General features: G+C 36.6%; 1 protein-coding gene across 12 annotated transcripts in view; it reads left to right on the forward strand.

The window, feature by feature from the left end:
- CEP170 (centrosomal protein 170kDa) overlaps positions 1–22019 on the forward strand; it is a 131101-nt gene that overhangs the window by 49738 nt on the left and 59344 nt on the right. For 11 of the 12 annotated variants that reach the window (XM_010836663.1, XM_010836664.1, XM_010836667.1 and 8 more), the window contains 4 exons: positions 5260–5338; positions 14744–14802; positions 14898–15060; positions 16804–16938. In XM_010836663.1, the coding sequence (XP_010834965.1) occupies positions 5260–5338; positions 14744–14802; positions 14898–15060; positions 16804–16938 (436 nt within the window). Of the gene's footprint in view, positions 1–2791; positions 2941–5259; positions 5339–14743; positions 14803–14897; positions 15061–16803; positions 16939–22019 lie in introns of all 12 variants that reach the window. The other variant, XM_010836666.1, reaches the window with a different exon arrangement.

The following is a 22019-nucleotide window of genomic DNA, read 5'->3' on the forward strand; positions in this document are numbered from 1 at the left end:
ACCTGACTTCGTTTTTAGAATAGTGAAACCATAATTCTTGCTTTATAGTAGTGTTGTAAGGATTAAATATATGTGAGTATCTGTCTGTTACAGAACTTTAAAACGTTATACAAATAATAAATGCACTGTTACCCAAATGAATAGCCTAGGAAATATGCCAGAATGGACTCTGGTAGCCAAAGTCTGTGAACTACCAGCTGTCATGCATTTTATTCATAGAAAACTTGGCTGTCAGAGGTGCAGGTGCTCCAGAGCACGGAGGAAGCAGGAAGAACTGGAGGCAAACAAGGGCTCTCATAGAAAAGAGAAGCCTCAAGGAGCTCGCAGGGAAACAGCCCACTAACATAAGCTACAGAAGCAGTTCCAGCTTCCTCAAGCAGAACAGCCTCATTTCTGGTCGTAATAACGTTAAGTATGGACCTACGTAACTTAACATTCATAGAATCTTAGAAATTTGAGCATCAGGTTAAAAGTAGTAACTTCAGAGAAGGCGCAGTGTAGTGGTATGAGCCCAGCTTGAATTCTTACTAGTGGTGTGATGCTGGACACGTCACTTAATTTTTCTGTTCCTCAATTTTTAAAAAATAGAAGTAGTAAAGTAGTACTCCTCTCAGGTTGTTGTGAATAAGTTAATAGTTTTAAACACCTAGAATAGTATGTAATAAGCATTCAGTAAGTGTTAGTTACTGGAGTTCCCTGGTGATTCAGTGGTAAAGAATCTGCCTGCCAATGCAGGAGATGGCTAATTCTATCCCTGAGTTAGGAAGATCCCCTGGAGGAGAAAATAGCAACCCACTCCAGTATTCTTGCTCCAGTCCGTGGGGTCACAAGGAGTTGGACACGACTGAGCACGCGCGCGCACACACACACATAGACAAGTGTTAGTTACTGCTGTTATGATAAGAAAAGCAGTTAAAACAACTTTGGCATCCTGTAGGCTACCTACTTTTTAGTGAATACATATGCAGTTAATTTTTTTTTTAAAGCACTGTATCAACTTAATTCATAAATAGCTACCTGTGACTACTTTCACTTCTGCTTCCTTTCACCCTACCCTAAAATACACTTGCAAGTTACCTAGGTCCACACTTAACGTTATTACGACCAGAAATGAGGCTGTTCTGCTTGAGGAAGCTGGAACTGCTTCTGTAGCTTATGTTAGTGGGCTGTTTCCCTGCGAGCTCCTTGAGGCTTCTCTTTTCTATGAGAGCCCTTGTTTGCCTCCAGTTCTTCCTGCTTCCTCCGTGCTCTGGAGCACCTGCACCTCTGATAGCCACCACTGGCTTTTGCCATACCACTCCCATCCCATTCTACCTCAGCTCCCTGTGTTCCAGCCCCTGCTGTGTCCTCTTTCACACTGCATATCCCGAAGCATCAGAACAGTGTAGCATAGAATGAGCAAGTAGGAAAGTAGTTAGGGGAGGAAGAGGACACCTTACTCGCTGGCAACATGATTGAGGTGTTGTGCTGCTGGCCACTTCCTTCAGATTTCCCAGAGCATTACTGCAGTACCTGGTCCTTATATGATTCTATACTGTCAATTATGTAATACATTTGCATTTAAATTAAACATGTTTATCTGGTTCAGTTGGCTTCTCTAAGGGTAGTGGTGTGGATGGGGGAGTTTGGGGAGCTGGCTTGGCTTGATCACCCAAGTGTTCTTGATGTGCAGTGAATGTGGGATTTGTAGTTCAGAGACCTGATTTTGAATCCCAGTAGTTCTACTTCTGAGCTCGAATCTTGATTGTTACTTCATGCTGTGTGCCTCGTTGTCCTCACCTGTCCTGCCTACCAGCTAGAGGTATGAGCAAATGATGTTATGAGCATAAGAAGTAAAACCTGTTTTTCTTTCTATATCTAATTTGTTAAAATGCTTCATAGCTGATTTATATAAATGATTTTTTTTCCTTTTGCTCTTTTAAATTTTCTCCCCTTTTATAATTTTAAACCATCAGAAGACTTTTTGCTCCCAGGTGTTCTCAATTATATTTTGAGAGATGAAATTTTGTGTCTGGCTCATATTTCCTCAGCCTTTTTTAGACTGTAGGGTATATTTTTGTCATAAATGCTAGCATGTTAAAATTATGTTTTTTAATCTCTGAAAGTTCCTAGTACATTTGTTAAAAATAATAGGTGTTTAATATTTAAGAGAGTCAGGCATTGAGCTTTGAGCAGATCTTATAGGTCATCTTAGGTCTTTTAAGTAAATATGGTATTTTAGGATGAGATGGTTTTAAATAAAATTGGTTTAGAACTGTGGCATTTCTCTTATACTGTATATCTATCTTCTGCATATCAGACATCTGTTAATTAATATTTTATTTTATTCTTTTCTCTTTCATCATGCTCCTTTTCTCAAAAAACTTTTCTCTTTTGTAATTAATATAGAATATGTTGGTAAACTCAAAATATAATTCTTAAAACACTCTAAAATATGCATATTGAAAATGAGCCTGAAATTAGAGTTTATAAATGCCTGAGCTTTCGAATTTTCTTTGAATTAACTTTTCCTTCTTTCTGTGAAGCATGTCAGAAGGTTATTATTTAGGATTATTCATAAATCATACTAATATGTGATCTTGAGTTTAGCAGTATTCTGCTCTCTCCTTATATCAGGAATAAGATTGCAGCTTCTATTTTTGTTTGTTTGTTTTTGGTAGACTTAGAAACTGGTATTGTGTGACATATTACAAAGTGCCAGCTATGCAAAGGAATTTGAGAATATGATCATAATAACACAACGCCTTTATGTATTTTATTTTCTAACATTCTAAACTTATTCATTGTGGAGGGAACCTTCTCAAGCAAGCTTTGATGGCCATCTCGAATCCAGTAAAATAAAGAACAAGGAAAATGAGATTCAAACAGAAAGAGTAATTTTTAATTTCAACTTATCAAAGGAAAGCATTGGACACTTATATGATGTCTGCATTCCAGGCAGTTAAGTATAACGTTGTTCTGTGTTTTATAAATCAAGTGGATTCTAGGTCTTTACCTTCTAGTATGTCAGGAAAAATTATCATCACCATTTACCGTCTTGTGTCCAGTGGACCCTTTGAGTCTTTTTACAAATAGTTTACACAAGTAAGAATTAAAAGATGAGAGAACAACTAGAACTTTTATTAAAAAATGAGATGTGTGTGTGCATTGTAAGTCGCTTCAGTCATGTCCAACTCTTCTGGCCCCATGGATTGTAACCCGTCAGGCTCCTCTGTCCATGGGATTCTCCAGGCAAGAATACTGGAGTGGATTGCCATTTCCTTCTCCAGGGGATCTTCCTGACCCAGGGATCAAACCCACATGTCTTTTGTCTCCTGCATTGGCAGGTGGATTCTTTACCCCTAATGCCACCTGACAAACTCCAATTTTTGTTCCATATTTTCCTGGTTTTGAAAGATACGTAACAAAGAGAATGAGTATTGTTCTTTGAGAGCCACGAATGTGTCAGTTGTCATGCATTCTATGGGATATATATCCATTTTATAGATGCTGATTCAGATTTCAAGTACATCTCTCGCTGGTTCTAGTTTACTATTATTTCTAGTTTTTCTTGCTCTTGCATTATCAAAATGCATTATTTTTAAGATTTTTGACAGTTTAAAATTTTATCAAGAAGAAGGTCATCTTCTTTTTCTTCCATAATTGTAAAACATTACAACAGTTGCCAGATCAGTTCAATGATTTTATTTCTCTTAATACATCATCTCTTTACTACCAGTTACTTTTATATAGATACATTTGTTCTCTTACATGCTAAATCAAATAAACATTAAAGCACAAACATTAAAAAATGAGAGAAAACTGTCACAATTTATTTTAAAGTGCAGAATCATCAGTTTTGTGTTTAAAAATACTGTGTAATTCCTCTTACTGACTTAGGCTAACTGGATGAAAAATATTTTTTAGGGTTTGTTTTTTTTTTTAACTTTGGAAACATTCTTCTCTCATCAATTCTTGTGTTAGGCAAAATTCATCTAGGATTATCTTCATCCGAAGACCCATGGTTTGATAGTTTGCTTATTTTGTTAATGTTTTATCATTGTTGTTAGTCTAGAATGCTGCTCTACCTTTTGTATTTACCCTTATAACTGAAAAGTTTCCCTTTTCTTCTTTGCCTTTATGGATGTTAAATAAAAAATGCTGAATTCTCAATTTTGCTCTTTAATAGCTTTTTGAAAAAGGGCAAAGATGCTGTCTTTAGCTTCTTGGGAAAATGATGCAATAATTTGGATAATGTAGTAAGAAACCGAAAGGTTGTACAGTATTTCATGATTGCATCATCCATCTAGCTCTGTTTGATATTCACCACACTATCCATGTGTGGCTACTGAGCACTTGAAATGTGTCTAGTCTAAAAAAGAAGGTACAAAAGAAAGAATGTAAAGTGCTTTCTTAATTTTTATATTCATTATTTGTTAAAATGGTACTCTTTTGGATGTGTATGTTAATCAAAATATTTTATGAAAATTAATTTCACCTTTTTTCACCTGCTAGAAAATTTAATAGTATACCTACTAGTGTAGTATACCTAGTACAGTATACTAGTGTGTTCTAGATAATTCTATTCTTCTGTTATTATTTTGGTCATTTCCACAGTAAGAAATAATTGGTAAAATGAAATAATGATGGGATGATGATGTTGATGAAACAATATTTTGAGATACAGGAAAAATAATGTTTCTATAATGTATCGTAGATTCATGTAAGGGTCTTGTAATGTATCTTAAGTTCTTAAAAGCATCCAAAGGACTCATATGGCAATTGTAAAACAGAATGAGTTTTATTCAGTTTTTTTAAGTAAATTTTCATTTTCTTCTTTAAAACACTTCTAGGAATAAAAATAGTGAAAGCTCAATCCTCACCAATAATTAAAACTGTCCAGAAAAATTAAAATTGAGTCTAGTGGACCCTGATATTATATCTAGAGCTAAATATTTCACCTTTTACAATTTCTAACTTCAAGTAGGATCTTTTCTTGGAACCATTTTTAGGTGCCTAAATTTGTCTTGGCAGCATAGTAGACTTAGAGGAACTGCAAGTTGGTTCTTTGTGTGTTATTTGTAATAGTAATAAAGGGCTTAGTATGAAATCTTTGATTATGAAATCACTTATTACAGAATGCATTTTATGATGATACTCAAGCTGTGTTAGCCACCATTCGATCTATACTTTACAGTATAAGGTTTGAATATTTGCTTGTCTAAAATATAATAATTCTTCAAATATTAACTTAACATCTATCTTTTTTATCTCTTGTAGACTTTTGTGAATGATGTTAGAATTCCAGAACAGACTTATATCACCTTGAAACTTGAAGATAAGTTGAGATTTGGATATGATATCCTTATATGATTTTGTGCATTTATTAAATTTATTTAAAAATCTTTATTCTGGTATAAATTAAACATTTCTTCAGACATAAGAATTCATAATATAAGCATGCTGAAAGTCTCTTTGCCCTTCCAAATTAAAATTCATGTTTAAAAATAATATATTTTCTTTCTGCTTATTATGCCTGTTCCTAAAAACAATGCTGGAAAAATTGATGGACTCTTTTATTCCTCCTCACTCTGTATTATAGTTTCAGCAGAAATATTCCTGTGATGCCATTACATATGCACTTTGGGTATCAAAGAACTGGGTAGAAGACAGAGTGTGTAATAGTAGCCAAGTCTAGGGATTTATTGTTACACCTTGTAGTTGAAAATTGTTTAATTAAAATGCCACAGCAACAGAAAGAACATTTACTATGAATTAAGACTGGAAAGAACATTTACTGTGAGTTGAAACTGGAGTACAGTTTATCTGCCAAAAGTATTTTTTTCTAATTAGAGTAATTAAGTGACTTGGAAAAGCAAGTAGTGAAATATCCAAGTTTAAGAAATGAATGTAAACTCAGGAAGTATAGTGAAATGCTACACTTCAGAAATAGGTACTGTATCTCCAGGTGGCTAGATGTGTAGCAGATAAGCAAGCCTAAGTTTGTTTATTTTACAATTATTTATTGAATGTCTCCCATGTGCCAGACATAGTCCCTACAGTCTGGGGATGTTTTGTTGTTGTTTAGTCATGAAGTTGTATTCAACTCTTTTGTAACCCCACAGACTGTAGCCTGCCAGGCTCCTTCTGTCCATAGGATTTCCTGGGTAAGAATACTGGAATGAGTAGCCATTCCCTCCCCAAGGGTTTTTCCTGACCCAAGGATGGAACCCATGTCTCCTGCATTATAGGTGAGTTCTTTATCACTGAGCCACCAGAGAGCCCCAGTCTGGGGATACAGTACTAATTAAAACAGATCACAGTCTCTGTCCTCCTGGAGCTTACACTTTAATGGGGTTGGAGGTAGCTGACAGCACACACAAAAAGAATGATAGAGGGTGATAAATTCTATCGAGGAAAAGTGTGAATGGAATACAGAGAGCTAGTGGTGGTTCGTGAGAAATTATACTTTAAAAAGGCTGTTCATGAAGACGTCACTGAGAAGCCAACATTGGAGCAAAGATAGGGTGAAGATGCTGACCGTATAATGTATCACCTTTAATAGGTCACTGTAAGAATTTTGGCTTTTAAGTGAAACAGCGATTTAGAGGGTTTGGTCAGAGGAGTGAGGTGATAATGACTTACATGTTTAAGAGAATCCTCTGGTTACTCTTGTTCAAAGACTTAAGGGTGGGAGTGGGTAGGAGTGGTAAGAGGGAGACCAGTTAGAAGGTTGTTATGGTAGTTGCAGTAGCTCCGGGTGAGAAATAATGGAGGTGATAGAAGCAGAGGTAGTGAGAAATGATAGGATCTGTACATGTCTTGTAGATGGAGCCAGTAATATTCCTGGTTAGACTGGATATGGACTAAGAGAAGAGAGTCAAGGATGAATCCAAAATTGTACAGTTGATGTAAACAATTAGAAAAATGGAGTCACCATTAACCAACAGCATATTCTGTAGGTAGAGCAGATATTGTGGAGAAAATGGGAAGAATCTTCCCCCCCGCAGTCCATTTAAATTTGATGTAATTGAATTTGGTTTAATTGAATTTTTCAATTGTTAACGTTTTCTATTTGACTTCTACTGTCATTATTAACTTCTTCCAAGTGAAAGCTGAGATCATTCGAGACCTTTCTTTTCTAATATAGGCATTTAGTGCTATAAAATCCACCCCCCCACCCTGCCCAGTACAAACATACCTTAGAGATACTGTGGTTTCAGTTCCAGACCACTGTAGCATTGTAAGAAGCTAGCCACAAAAATTTTTTGGTTTCCCAGTGCATATGAAAGTTAATGTTTAAATGACATTGTAGTCTATTAAGTATGTGATAGCATTATGTCTAAAAAATTTGTATATACCTTGATCAAAAAATGCTTTATTACTAAAAACTGCTGACTATCATCTGAGCATTCTGTGAGTCATAATCTTATTAAGGATGCAGGGTCTTGCCTCGGTGTTGATGGCTGCTGACTGACTAGGGAGGTGGTTGCTGGAAGTTGGGGTGGCTGTGGCTATTTCTTAGAATAACACCACAGTGAAGTTTGCCACATCAATTGACTCTTCTTTTCATGAGTGATTTCTCTGTAGCACATAGTGCTCTTTGATTGCATCTTACCCAAAGCAGAACTTCTTTCATAATTGGAGTCAGTCTCTCAAACCTTACTGCTGCTTTATCAACTAAGTTTATGTAATACTCTAGTCGTTTGTTGTTATGCTAACAGTCTTCACAGCATCTTTACCAGGAGTAGATTCCATTTCAAGAAACTGCTTTCTTTGCACATAAGAAACTTCTTATTCATTCTAGTTTTATCATGAGATTGCAGCAGTTTAACCACATCTTCAGGCTCCACTTTTAATTCTAGTTCTTTTGCTATTTCCACTATCTCAGCAGTTACTTCCCCCACTGAAGTCTTGAACCCCTCAAAGTCATTCATGAGGTTTGGAATCAACTTCTTCCAAACTCCTGTTAGTATTGATAATTGACCCTTCCATAAATTACAAATGTTCTAATGGCAACTAGAGTGGTGAATCTTTTCCAGAAGGTTTTCAAATAACTTCCCAGATCCAGCTGAAGAATCACTGTGGCAGCTGTAACCTTATGAAATGTATTTGTTCAATAATAAGACTTGAGGTATTTCCCTGGTGGTCCAGTGGCTAGGCCTTCATACTCCCAATATCGGGGTGCAGGTTCAATCCTTGGTCAGGGAAATAGATCCCACATGCTGCAACTAAGACCTGGCACAGCCAAATAAATAAAAATAAATAGTTTTTTTTTTTAATAATAAGGCTTTAAAGTCAGAATGTCTCCTCGATTCATGGGTTGCAGAATGAATGTTATTGTTGTTAGCAGGCATTAATTTTGTCCATCTCCATCAGAGCTCTTGGGTGACAAGGTACATGGTCAGTGAGCAGAAATACTTTGAAATCTGAGCATACGTGCATGCTAAGTCTCTTCAGTCGTGCCCCACTCTTTGCGATCCCATGGACTGTAACGTGCCAGGCAGTAGGTCTCAAACAGTGGGCTTAAAATATTTAGTAAACAATGTTGTAAACAGATGTCCAGTCACCCAGGCTTTATTATTTCGTTGGGAGAGTACAGGCAGAGTAGATTTAGCGTAATTCCTAAGGGCCCTAAGATATTCAGAATGCTAAGTAAGCATTGGCTTCAACTTAAAAGTCACTACCTGTATTATCCCCACTAACAAGAGAATCAGCTTGCCCTTTGAAGCGAAGTCATTGACTTCTCCTCTCTAGCTACGAAAGGGTGTCTTCTTCCAAAGAAGACTGTTTTGTCTACACTGAAAATCTGTTGTTAAGTGTAGTCACCTTCATTATAATTATCTTAGCTAGATCTTCTGGATAATTTGCTATAGCTTCTACATCAGCAATTGCTGCTTCACTTTGCACTTTTATGTTATGGAAATGGCTTCTTTTCCTGAGCTTCATAAATCGTTCTCTGTAAGCTTCAAGCTTTTCTTCTGTAGCCTCCTCACCTCTCTCAGCCTTCATTGAAGAGAGGGCCTTGCTCTGCATTAGGCTTTGGCTTAAGGGAATGTTGTGGCTGGTTTGGTCTTCTATTCAGATCACTAAACTTATTCCATATTTACATTAAATCTGTTTAGCTTTCTTACCATGCATGTGTCACTAAAATAGCACTTTTAATTTCCCTCAAGAACTTTTTCTTTCCATTCACAATTTGGCTGTCACATGAGGCCTATCTTTGATCCCGTCTTGGCTTTTTTTTTTTTTTTCCCCCTCAAATGTCCTTCCATCTTTCTCTCTCTCTCTTTTTTTTAACACCAAAAATATTTTTCTGTCTTGGCTTTTGACATGCCTTCCTCACTAAGTTTAGTCATTTCTAGCTTTTAACTTAAAGTACAAGATGTGTGACTCCTCATTTCACTTAAATGTTTAGAGGCTGTTGTGGAGTTATTAATTGGCCTAACATTAACGTCGTCATGTCTTAGGGAATAGGTGGCCAGAGGGGAGAGAGAGAAAGAACGGCCAGTTGGTAGGCCAGTCAGAACGTGCACAACATCTATCAATTAAGTTCACCGACATATATGGGTGACGTTCATGGTGACCCGGAACAATTACAATAGTAACATCAAAGATCACCGATCAGGGACTTCTGGTGGCCCAGTGGTTAAGAGTTCACCTTCCAATGCAGGGGACTCAGATTTGATCCCTGGCTGGGGACCGTGCACCACAGCTACTGAGTCTGGGCACCTCGATAGAGAGCCCATGTGCCACAAACCCATGGACCACAGGCAAAAAATCCCACATATTGCAGCAAAGACCCTGCGTGCTGCAGCTAAGACCTGACACAGCCAAAAATAACTGATCACAGATCCCCATAACAAATATAAAAATAAGGAAAACGTTTGAAATGTGCGAATTACCATACAGAGACATGAAGTGAGCAAATGCCATTGAAAAACTGGCTCCGATAGACTTGCTGGGTGCAGGGTTGCCACGGACCTTCAATTTGTATGAAACGCAGTGTCTGCAGAGCACAGTAAAGGGAAGTACAATAAAGTATGCCTGTACTGCTTTAACACGCAAGATACTTTCTAGTTTCTCTTTTGATCTTTGTTTGCATTAATCTTTGTTACTTAGTTTCTAAATATTTGGAATTTTTCCGAGGGACTTTCTGTTATTAATTTCCAATTTACCCATAGTGGTCAGAAACATACTTCATGTATTTCAAATCCTGTCCTGTCACGCATGGTATATCTACTCTATCTTGGTAAATATGCTCTGTGTACTTGAGAAGAATGTGCATTCTGCTGTTGTTGGGTGGAGTATTCTATTCGGTCAAATTAGTTGTACTGTTGTTCACATTTTCTGTATTTTACTGATTTGTTGTCCAGTTGTTGTGTCAATTATTGAGAAAGCAGTATCAAAATTTCAGACTCTCATTGGGTTTGTTTCTCCTTGCAGAAGTATTGGCTTCATGTAATTTAAAACACTGTTATTAGAAGTGTAAACATTTAGGATTGTTGTGTCTTCTTGATGAATTGATCCCCTTTGTAATTATAAAATGCTTTGCTTTATCTGTGATAACATTTTTTTGTGCTGAAATCTGGTTTGTCTGGACATTAGTTTTGGATTGGTGTTAGCATGGTATATCGCTTGCATTCTTTTACTTTTAACTTATTATTGTCTTTACATTTGAACTAGGCAGCACATAGTTGGTCTTAGTTTTTATTCAGTTTGATCATTTCTGCCTTCATCCGGGGATTTAGAGCATTCATTTAATGATGTGGTTATTAAATCTATCGTATTGATATTTGTGCTCTATTTGCCCCATCAGTTTTTTCTCTTTTTCTCCCAATTTATTTTGGATTATTGAGTTTTTTTATGATTTCATTTTGTCTTGTTATTTTACTACTGTAACCCTTTTAAAAAAAATTGTGGTTAAGATTTTATAATTTTATCTTTAATTTTAAGCTGTATCTTCAAATGACATTATACTCCTTCACATACAGTATAAGAACGTTACAGTGGTATACTTTCTTTTTTTTCTGTCCTTATCTTTGTGTTGTGATTGTCATACATTTTATTTCTATATATGTTACAAATTGCATTCTACATTGATATCAGTAAAGCATCAGTTATCTTTTAAAGAGGTTTAAATAATAAGAAAAATAGATTTTTATGGCCATTGTAGTCATATCTTAAATCACTGTAATTACCATTTCTTGTGCTTTTCATGCTTTTTTATATTGATAGATCCACATTTTCATCTAGTTTCATTTTCTTATTGTGTAAAGAACTTCTTTTAATATTTTTTTATAGTACAACTCTGCTGATGATGAATTCTTTCAGCTTTCGTGTGTCTGGAAAAGCATTTCACCTTAGTTATTAGAAGTTATTGTTGCTGGACATTTCTTTTAAGTACTTTAAATTTGTTGTTCTCTCTTGCATTGGTTCCCTTTCCCCTGGTTTTGAGCAGTTTGATTTTAATGTGCCTTTGTGCGGTTTTCTTCATGTCTCTTATGCTTGGGGATTTTTGAGCATGTTGGATCTGTGGGTTTATACTTTTAATCAGATTTAGAAAAAAATTCAGCCATTATTTTTTTTAATTCTTTTTTCTGTTCTCCCCACTTTTTTCCCCAAGGACTTCATTTAAACGTATATTAGGCTACTAGAAGTCATCTCCTAGCTTACTGAGGCTCTATTTATTATTTTTTTAATGAGTATCTGTTCTCTGTGTGTTTCACTTTGGGTTGTTATTGTTGCATTGTCTTCAGGTTTACTAAACTTTTCTTTGGCTGTGTCTAACATGCAATTTCCCTATCCAGTATAGTTTTCAGCTCTAAAATTTGGATTTTGTCTTTTATATCTTTCAAGTCTTTACATATTTTTTAAACATATGGAATACAGTGATGTTAACTGTTAGAATGTTTGTTGACATTTGTGTCAATTCTGGGTCAGTTTTGATTGATTTTTACATTCATTGTTTTGACTGAAAGACAGACATTGTGGATTTTTTACCTTGTTGAGTATTGTATGCATACTTTTGGATTCCTATAAATATTTTTGAGCTTTGTTCTGGGACACAGGTTACTTTGAAATAGTTTTATCATGTTGAGTCTTGCTTTCCTAAAAATTTTTGAACTTCTGAGATTATTCTGCGGCTAATTAATTCCCCATTACAGAAGCAAGACCTTTCTGTATACTCTGCTTTAGGGGTCAGCAAGACCATTGGTAAACCTGGCTCTCAGCCTGTGTTTGTAAATAAAGTTTTATTCGTACATAGGCATATCCACTCATTTACATCTTTCTTTAGCTGCTTTTGCACTGTCATAAGCAGAGTTGAGTAGTTTAAACAGAAATCATATGGCTTCCAAAACCTAAAAAGTTTACTGTCTGGCCCTCAATAGATAAACAATTTGCGAACCCCTGCTTTATCGAGTGACCTGGGAAACATGAGGTTTTTCAGCTTGGCTGTTGTGATTAGACACTATTCCTGGCCCTCTCTGAGTAAGGGGCACTATTACTTCGAATACTTTCAGGTGGTTCTTGTCCCAGCCATAGATATGTTTTCTCAAATTAATGTGCTGATCAGTTCCCAACTGAATACTTGAGCCAGCCCCTTAACAGTCTCTGGAATACTACTTCTGTGCAGCTTTCTGAGCTGTAGTCATCTGGGTCTGCCCAGACTCTCAGCCCTCTTTTCTTCCCAGCTGAGAGTCTGCCAGGTTTGGCCTTGCTTACCCCTCCCTCCAGTGTGACTTGGAAGTTCTCTAAAGATACTGAGTTAGGGCAGTGATTGCAGTCCCCTTGATTTGTTCCTCCTCACTCAGAAATCACTGTCTTTTGTTACCTGGTATTGATTGTCTTTGCAAACCATTGTTTCATGTATTTTTTCTCTTTTTCAGTTGTTATTCAAAGAAGTGTGGAAATAATTTATAAATATTAATGATTTTTAATAAATAAGATTTAAGTAAGCATGACACTTTATGAAATTTCTTGAGATATAATTGACATACAGCTGTAGTTAATATGACTGTATTGTGTATTTTGTAACTTGACATCATAAGTAATTATACATTAGATTGTCATTTTTCTAAATTAAGCAAACTGAAAACAGTTACCTGGGTCTGTACCACTAGTAGCTTTGAAGGTGAAAGCTGGAGTCAGGAGTAGTCTCAAAAACCTCATTGTCATACTAGGATTCTCAGTTAAATTCATAACCTAAACAAGAGGAATCTTGAATTCTTTGGTCTCCCACACAGGAGTTTTTTGGTAAGGCAAAGTATGTGAATCTGAGTTATACCCTCTTTATAAGTTTTCCTTGATCCTAAAGAAGTCTAAATTTAAGAGGATGCCCTAGACTAACTTTGAGGAATAGCCTTAATTAAAGCACTCCCAGGAGAAACTTGAAGCAGCAGAAAGCACTCACAGCAGGCTAAAATCATTTGTTTCCCATTGAAAAATAGAAATGACTTCCAGTAGTTTTAAGATGGTGTTTTCCACTGTAAATGTAGGAATGCAGTGAATCTTCTGCGGCTGTTAATGAGTTTTTTGGGAGTAAAACAAAAGCTTACTAGAATTTTTACTTTTATTAAGTACTTAACTATGAACTGTATATAGTCATATATACCAGCAAATGTGTATCAGCATATATACATAATAAAAAAGGAAATTTTTTATTATTTCACAGTTACTGGAAGCAGTGTAAAGTGATAAGAAAGCCCTGGACTAGTATTCAGTTGACTAGATTATTATCTTGGGTTCTGCCTCTCTAGTCCTCAAGTTCCACGGGGACTTGAGAATGGGAAGGTGGGTTAATGGAATTGAATAGGATATTCCCAAAGTGCTTTACAATTCTAGAAAATTCTGAGTTTTTATTATTTTAATGAGTAGAACTATGGATCAAATACTTGTAAACAAGTTTACCGCTTGTTATGCATGGGAAGTCTATTTTTCTCCCAAGTGGTCATGATAATTATAGCTTTCTACCCTTGAAGTCATGGGTGCTCTGAACTGATAAAGAAGACTTAACATTTACTATGTGGTTACAAAAGTCCTTTCATTAAGGGGTTAAGTGATGGTGAGAAATGTGACCTCTGTTGTTTAGTGAAAGATCTTTTTAACATACAGAGGCATTGTTCTTTTTGGCATAATAATGAAAGCATTCATTATATCTAGCACTTGGTTCTAATCTGTATAGAATCAGTTGTTTGATAATGTAATTTGACCCTGATTGCAATTCATGGGGGGAAGGAGTGGTTGTAGTTGCTGTAAAGACCCTAATTATAGCATTTCTTTTGCACTTTCAAGATGAATTTCATTTTTATCAGTGCTTGTGAAGTAGGAATAATTGAATTCTTCAGGATTTACTGTTGGGTAATTCCTGATGACACTTCTTTTTAGATTTTTGTGGTTAGCTATCAATATCATTTGACCCAGGTGCTTTTCTTCTTTGTGGTCATATTACTGTTAGTGAGAACTGAAAACGTCTTTTGTGCTTAGGTTAATCACCCAGTTGTTTGCTTCTTGAAGGCCGTGATTATTACCTAAGTTTGGAATTACTTGCTAGACTTTTTAAGATTTTATTTAGTATTAAAAATTTTTTATATTTGTGAACATAATTTAACATTTAACTTTTTTTTAACACTTGACTCTTAGGGAAATATGGTCATTCTCTTATTATAATTGCTTCTTGAAAATAGGACGATTTCTTTATTATCTTTGATTGTTTTAAGCTTATCAGAGTTTTGAAATTATATTCTTCCTTAGCCCTGTTTACATACAAATCTTTTCACTGTAGTACGAGGAGAAATGAGGGTCCCTGAAGAAGCTCTTAAGGTAAACATTTTTACTTATTTCTTTTGTAAACCTGCCATTTACTAGGGTTGATTTCACTCATGGATATTTCACTTCCATTTTAAAATGTTTTGTAGCATGAGAAATTTACCATTCAGCTTCAGTTGTCCCAAAAATCTTCAGAATCAGAATTATCAAAATCTGCATGTGCCAAAAGCATAGATTCAAAGGTAGCAGATTCTGCAACAGAAGTGCAGCACAAACCTACAGAAGCACTAAAATCTGAGGAGAAAGTTGTTGGTAAGTTAACCTCTTTGAAAATATCATGTTTATTCTTGATTATGAAGAAGTTGCATGCTTCCATGTCCTTATAAAAATAATTAATGATAATGACAATTTCAGAGTGGGTTTTAATGCAGCCAGTGCTTCTTAAAAAGCAGTGTAGAACATAATTATATGGCAGTTGTATGTAAGTGTATTTAGTATATTTATTTGAAGAAAGTAAATATAATTTACCTTAATAGTATTTTTATTATTCCATGTTTGTCTGCTTTTTTCCCCCTAGATTATAACTGAAATGAATGAAAAGGAAATGTCCAATAATGGCTACATTATAATTATTATGATATGTATCATATTACAGTAGGAGCTTTAAGAATAGTTTATATACATAATCCCAGTCATATAAAAACAATTTTTAAAACTGTTAGAAATTATCAAATTGCTCAAATATAAGCTTATTAGTCCAGTTAACAACTGGTTTAAATTTAGTTACTGTGCAGTGTCCTTAGGCTTTAAAGTTTTTTTAAAAGTCACTTATACCAAAATTTAGTTTTGTCTTTTATGTTTAGACTTATGAGCCATTTCTGTGTGCCAGTGAACAAGTTGCACTTTGACTAAAAGCTGTTGGACTCTAGCAGTTTATATTACATAGATATTAGCCAGTGCAAAATTTGTTTCTCATGTTCAATATTGAATGAGATCCACAAATACTATTCAACTTAGAGTATTTTCTGCTATCTAGACTATACAGTTAACCCTTGAACAGCACTGGTTTGAACTGTTGAGCAGCTGCTGCTAAGTCGCTTCAGTCGTGTTCGACTCTGTGCGACCCCATAGATGGCAGCCCACCAGGCTCTCGTATCCCCAGGATTCTCCAGGCAAGAACACTAGAGTGGGTTGCCATTTCCTTCTCCCATGCATGAAAGTGACAAGTAAAAGTGAAGTTGCTCAGTCGTGTCTGACTCTTAGCAACCCCATGGACTATAGCCTACCAGGGTCCTCTGTCCATGGTATTTTCCAGGCAAGAGTACTGGAGTGGGTTGCCATTGCCTTCTCCGTGTTGAGCAGCACTATTTTTTTTTTAAATGCAGATTTTTTTCAATAGTTAATACTACAATACTACACAGTCCACATTAGTTGAATCCATGAATACAGAACTGCTTCCCTCGTGATTCAGATGGTAAAGAGTCTGCCTGCAATGTGGGAGACCCAGGTTTGATCCCTGGGTCAGGAAGATCCCTTGGAGAAGGAACTGGCAACCCACTCCAGTATTCTTGCCTGAAGAACCCCATGAACAGATGAGCCTTGTGGGCTAGAGTCCATGGAGTCACAAAGAGTTGGACATGACTGAGTGACTAACACAGGAACTGTGGATTTGGAAGTGAAAGTTGTTGAATAAGTGTTCTGCTCTTTGCAACCCATGGACTCTAGCCCACCAGGCTCCTCTGTCCATGGGATTCTTCAGGCAGGAATACTGGAGTCGGTTGCCAGTTCCTTTTCCAGGGGATCGAACCCAGGTCTTCCGCATTGCAGGCAGATTCTCTACCATTTGAGCCACCAAGGGAGCAGGCTAACTATAAGTTATACTATGCTTGAATTTTCAACTGCGGAGAATGTGAAGGCTCCTAAACTCTGCATTGTTCAGGGGTCACCTGTACTTTGTTTTTCATTAAATCAACTGGGCGATTCTAGCATTCTCCAAAAGCATGTTTGTTTGTTTGTTTTCCTGTTTTCATGTGCTTTTCCCCCACTTCTTTACAGATACTTCTGCCATGCCCCGTGGTACTCCATTATATGGGCAGCCTTCATGGTGGGGGGATGATGAGGCGGATGAACAAAGACCTTTCAAGTCAAATGGCAAACCTGAAGAGAAAAATCACGAAACTGGAACATCAGGTAAAAAAATCTCAGACTGTGACATTAAATGGTTTTAAGGACAAACTTACTATCAAAGCAAAAATCTATTCTTAAAAGTGTATCTCCTATTATTTAAATGATATAGTTTAATAATATGGTTGGGCATTTTGAAATAATTATTAAAATGTTCTAACTAGACCAAAATAGTAAATGCAGACTAACTTTGTGTGTTTTCACTAGATTGACAAGCATATAATCGTATTTTTAAATGAAAAATTTTTATTATGTTCAAAATGTATGAGGTTAAAGCTTCTTTAAAATCTCGGTGTGCCTGATTTCGAGGGGTATGATAGCAACAAGATTAGCTGTTAAGCAGCCAGAATGAAGAAATAATTCTGAATCACATTCTCAGGTTAATAGTCAAGGAACATATTCTTTTGTTGCTGGAGAAATTTAGGAATGAACTAAGTCAAAAGCCAGAAAATCAAGATTTCCAGGAAATAAATGGAGGTATCAGTTGCCTGTTACATAAGGACTTGGCATGGACATCAACACTGGTGGATGGAGCAGCCGGTTTCCTTGATAATGGCAGATAAGGATCAGAACTGGAGGAATTAAATACAGGCACCAGGGAGCAGTATGTAAAGCCAACTGTGACTGAGTCAAGGATAGATTTCATCAGCACTCCTGTCAACTTTCTACCTTTCACCATAATTCTACAAGATAAATAAGACATTTTTCTTAGCTGGAGAATAAGAACACTGGTTCTTATTCATAAATATACTCTAATTTTACCAGGATACAGGTCTAAGAAAGCTGGCCTTATCAACTTGCTCTTAAAGTGCCCCAAACTAAAGTTGTCAACTTTGCAAATAAAGTCCCATCTCAGTTTTCTTATTTCTGTGGCCTACACAACTCTTTCTTCATGTTCAAGCTCAGAAGCTTAATATTATTTAGCATACCCTCAGATGCAAATGACAGAAATGCCACCTGATAACAAAACAGGACGGAAATGTACCGGCTTAAATAATGAACCTCTTTAGAATTGGTTAATGCAGCATCTCAGTGGCATCATCTGCTAGTGTTTTCTCTCGGACTCTCAGCCCTTTTGTTCAGTGGCTGCATACTAAGGAAGTTTCCCTAATACTCTTAGGCTGTTTGCCAGTAGCAGTTGGGGTGCATGCTACTTTGATCACATCCAGTCGAAAATAGCAAAGGTTGCTTCTAAAAGACCCCCTGGGAACTTTCCCCAAAGTTTTTAACACATCTGTCATTTCATTGATCTTTCATGGGTTCAGGAGTAGATCACGTGCTTATTTCTGAACCAATCCCTGGCAAGGGTTATGAGATTATCCTTAAGCCAGTCTTACCCATCTTGAAGCTGAATGTGGGGTTAATTTTCCCTCAAGGCACATGTGTTGTATCAGGGACGAGCAGATACCTGGGAATGTTGGAGTTCTTTTTGGAGGAAGAAATAGGAAACGGATTTTGGAAGACAGTCAAGAATGTCTACTTTATTTGAAATTTTTGTGTCTTCCCTTCCTTTCACTTCATCTGTTATATTGCCTACTTCTCTTGTGCTTTTTTCCCCTTTGAATCATAACTGAACTATTTCCAGTTTCAACCTTTCTGCAGTTCAGTTTGTGCAGTAAATCTAAGCTGTCCTTTATTTCCTTGGCTTAACAAAGACTTTATGTGAAGATTTTATATTTTCACATAGATTTTATGTCAAAATTTCCAACTGTATCCCACTTTCCTTAGCCTTATATCCCACTACAGTTATTTAGTGCTCTCCCAGTGCATTCCCACAAAATTAGACTAATTTCTGCCTTCTCTTCTCCCACAGGAGTATATACACATAAATCCAGTAGTATAAAATTCTAAAGGATATGTCTGTGTATGTGTTTCGTAACACTTTTATTTAGTATTTTGTGTGTATTCCTTATCTTAACTGCACATTTCTTACTCCAGGGATCACATGTTATATTATCATGTGTACTAGAGCAACCTAGGAGAGAGAGAGGGAGGGAGAAAAGGAGGAAGGGAGAGAGAGAAGAGTGAGGGAAAAGAATGTACTAATTATTAGGGAGTTAAATGAAACACAGCATAATTTAATGTTCCCAGATTCTGAAAATAATTGTGATAGTGAGTTTATCTAGCCGTTAAAGATCCTTCTACCCAAAACAACTTCTGAAATCTGAAATAAATATCTTGTGGAACACAGTGAAGTATAATTGTAATTTTTGTACTGGAGACAGAACTATGATTTATTAACAATAGATAATACTTCAGTGGTGCTTACTTTATCCAGACACTCTGAGTGCCCTGTGTATATTTAATCATTTAATCCTCATAGCTGTACCTGAAAGTAGTTACTATTATCATGCCCATTTTATAGATAAGTAAGTGGCAGCACAGTGATGTGAGTTTATTCACAAGGTCACTCAGCTAGCAAAAAGTGTAGCTGGGATTCTAAGCCAGGTGACCTGACTTATAGAGTCCATGCTATTACCAACAGTTAACTTTTCAGCAGTCATTACACACCCACCCACACACATTCAAAATCATTCCAAAAGAATATACTTTGTAGAGTATAAAGACTAAAATAAACACCCCAAAAACAAACTGACATAAAAATCAATCCCTCATGCCTCAGCATAATAAAATGAATTTCAAGCTGTGAAGTGTCCAGTAGTAATTTCATCTATGTGAATGAAACTAAATTCTTAAATGATTATCAGCTTGTGTGGCCTATCTCATTGAGTATCTTTTCTGCCAGATGACAAAAGCTGCTTCATAATCATGGGATTATTTTTTGAGTTAGAAGGAATTTAGTGATTTACATCTTTTGTTAAGAAGCTTAAAGCACTCTGTCAGATTCAGCTGATTAAAAGCTTTAATGAGAGTCTCATTTACTTTCATATATTAGCATCAGGATGTGATTGTTATGGTAAAGCGTCTGTCTACAATGCGGGAGACCCAGGTGACCCAGGAGACCCAGGTTCGATCCCTGGGTTGGGAAGATCCCCTGGAGAAGGAAATGGCAATCCACTCCAGGATTGCTGCTGCTAAGTCACGTCAGTCGTGTCCAACTCTGTGCGACCCCATAGATGGCAGCCCACTAGGCTCCCCCATCCCTGGGATTCTCCAGGCAAGAATACTGGAGTGGGTTACCATTTCCTTCTCCAATGCATGAAAGTGAAAAGTGAAAGTGAAGTCCCTCAGTCATGTCCAATTCTTCGCGACCCCATGGACTGCAGCCTACCAGGCTCCTCCGCCCATGGGATTTTCCAGGCAAGAGCACTGGAGTGGGGTGCCATCACCTTCTCCGACTATTACCTGGAAAATCCCATGGACAGAGGAGCCTGGTAGGCTACAGCCCATGGGGTCGCAAAGAGTCAGACACTACTGAGAGACTTCACTTTCACTACTATAGGATGAGGGAAACAGTTTACAAGTCTGATAAAATTTATGATGCCAGCACGTGTTGTAAAGTTTGAAAATTAAATGCTATTTTATTCGGTCATTGTGAAATTAAAAATTTTTTTTTTTAGTGTTTAAAATTGTGAAATATAAATGATTAGTTTATTTGTGCTCTAAGCATGCTTTTCTGGTAAAAACAGAAAGTGATTTGCTTCTTCATTACCAGTTTTTAGAATGTAGAATCTTAGTTGTCCTTTAGTTGCTAAGTCGCTTCCAACTCTTTGTGACCCCATGGACTGCAGACTCCCCTGTCCTTCATTGTCTCCCAGAGTTTGCTCAAACTCATGTCCACTGAGTCAATGATGCCATCCAACCATCTCATCCTCTGTCACCCCCTTCTCCTCCTGCCCTCAATCTTTCCCAGCATTAGGGTCTTTCTTTTCCAGTGAGTTCACTCTTTGCATCAGGTGGCCAAAGTATTGGAGTTTCAGCTTCAACATCAGTCCTTCCATTGAATATCAAGGTTGATTTTCTTTAAAATTGCATGGTTTGATCTCCTTACTGTCCAGGGGACTCTCAAGAGTCTTCTCTAGCACCCAAAAATCTTAGTACTTATTTTAAAAGGTGAACATTCCAGAAAGGATACTAGAGTATCTACTCCCTAGTAACTTATGTCCCTTTCTGTGGGTCCATGTGTATCCAGAATCTCCTACCTATTTACCTTAAATTCCCCAAAATCCTGGAAGCAAATATTAGAGCAGTCAAGTTCTCCTGAAGTAGTGTGAATATTTTGAGTCCTATTAAAGGAGAACTTGTCCTCGATTTAGTTCAGATGTGTTCTCTGACCTGCTAACATGGTTTAAACATTTTTTAAGTTATAATTAATGGCCTTAAAGTGTTGCATTTTGAAAAGGTTGCATATAACTGTGAAGAGTAGATTTTTGGCTCTTTTACACTGATTTTTTAATCTAATTGAACTAAATTTTAAGACTTTTGAGTTGTAATTCCTTTTTGATAAAAGGAGTTTCCCAATCTTTGTAATTTGAAGTACTTGAACGTACTAGGTTGGATGGATATCTTAAGTAGAATTTGCCTTCGTAATTACAGTCTTTGTAAGCATCTTGAAATAGCTTAATATTTCATGTAATTTAGAAGGCAATGGCACCCCACTCCAGTGCTCTTGCCTGGAAAATCCCATGGACGGAGGAGCCTGGTGGGCTCCAGTCCATGGGTCGCTAAGAGTCGGACACGACTGAGCGACTTCACTTTCACTTTTCACTTTCATGCATTGGAGAAGGAAATGGCAAGCCACTCCAGTGTTCTTGCCTGGAGAACCCCAGGGACTGCGGAGCCTGATGGTCTGCCATCATGGGGTCGCACAGAGTTGGACACGACTGAAGTGACTTAGCAGCTTAGCAGCAGTACAGAAGAAGGAAGGGAACATTTTTTTCTAGATTATGTATATCATGAGATTCCCTGGAAAGTGACACAATCATAAAATGCCTTAAGAACTTAAGGATATTGCTCTTCTGGTTTAGATAACCATAATTGATTCTAGCATGATGATTTATTAAATACTCTTGGTTGAGGTTAATAATTAAGTATTAGTATGAATGAAAATTATTCTAATAATATTTTATTCATACCAATGTTTTATTATTAATCTCATTAAGAGTATTGAGGGCTTCCCTGGACAG

This window comes from Bison bison, unplaced genomic scaffold, assembly GCF_000754665.1.
Source record: "Bison bison bison isolate TAMUID 2011002044 unplaced genomic scaffold, Bison_UMD1.0 scf7180017864064, whole genome shotgun sequence".
Classification (NCBI taxonomy): Eukaryota; Metazoa; Chordata; class Mammalia; order Artiodactyla; family Bovidae; genus Bison; species Bison bison.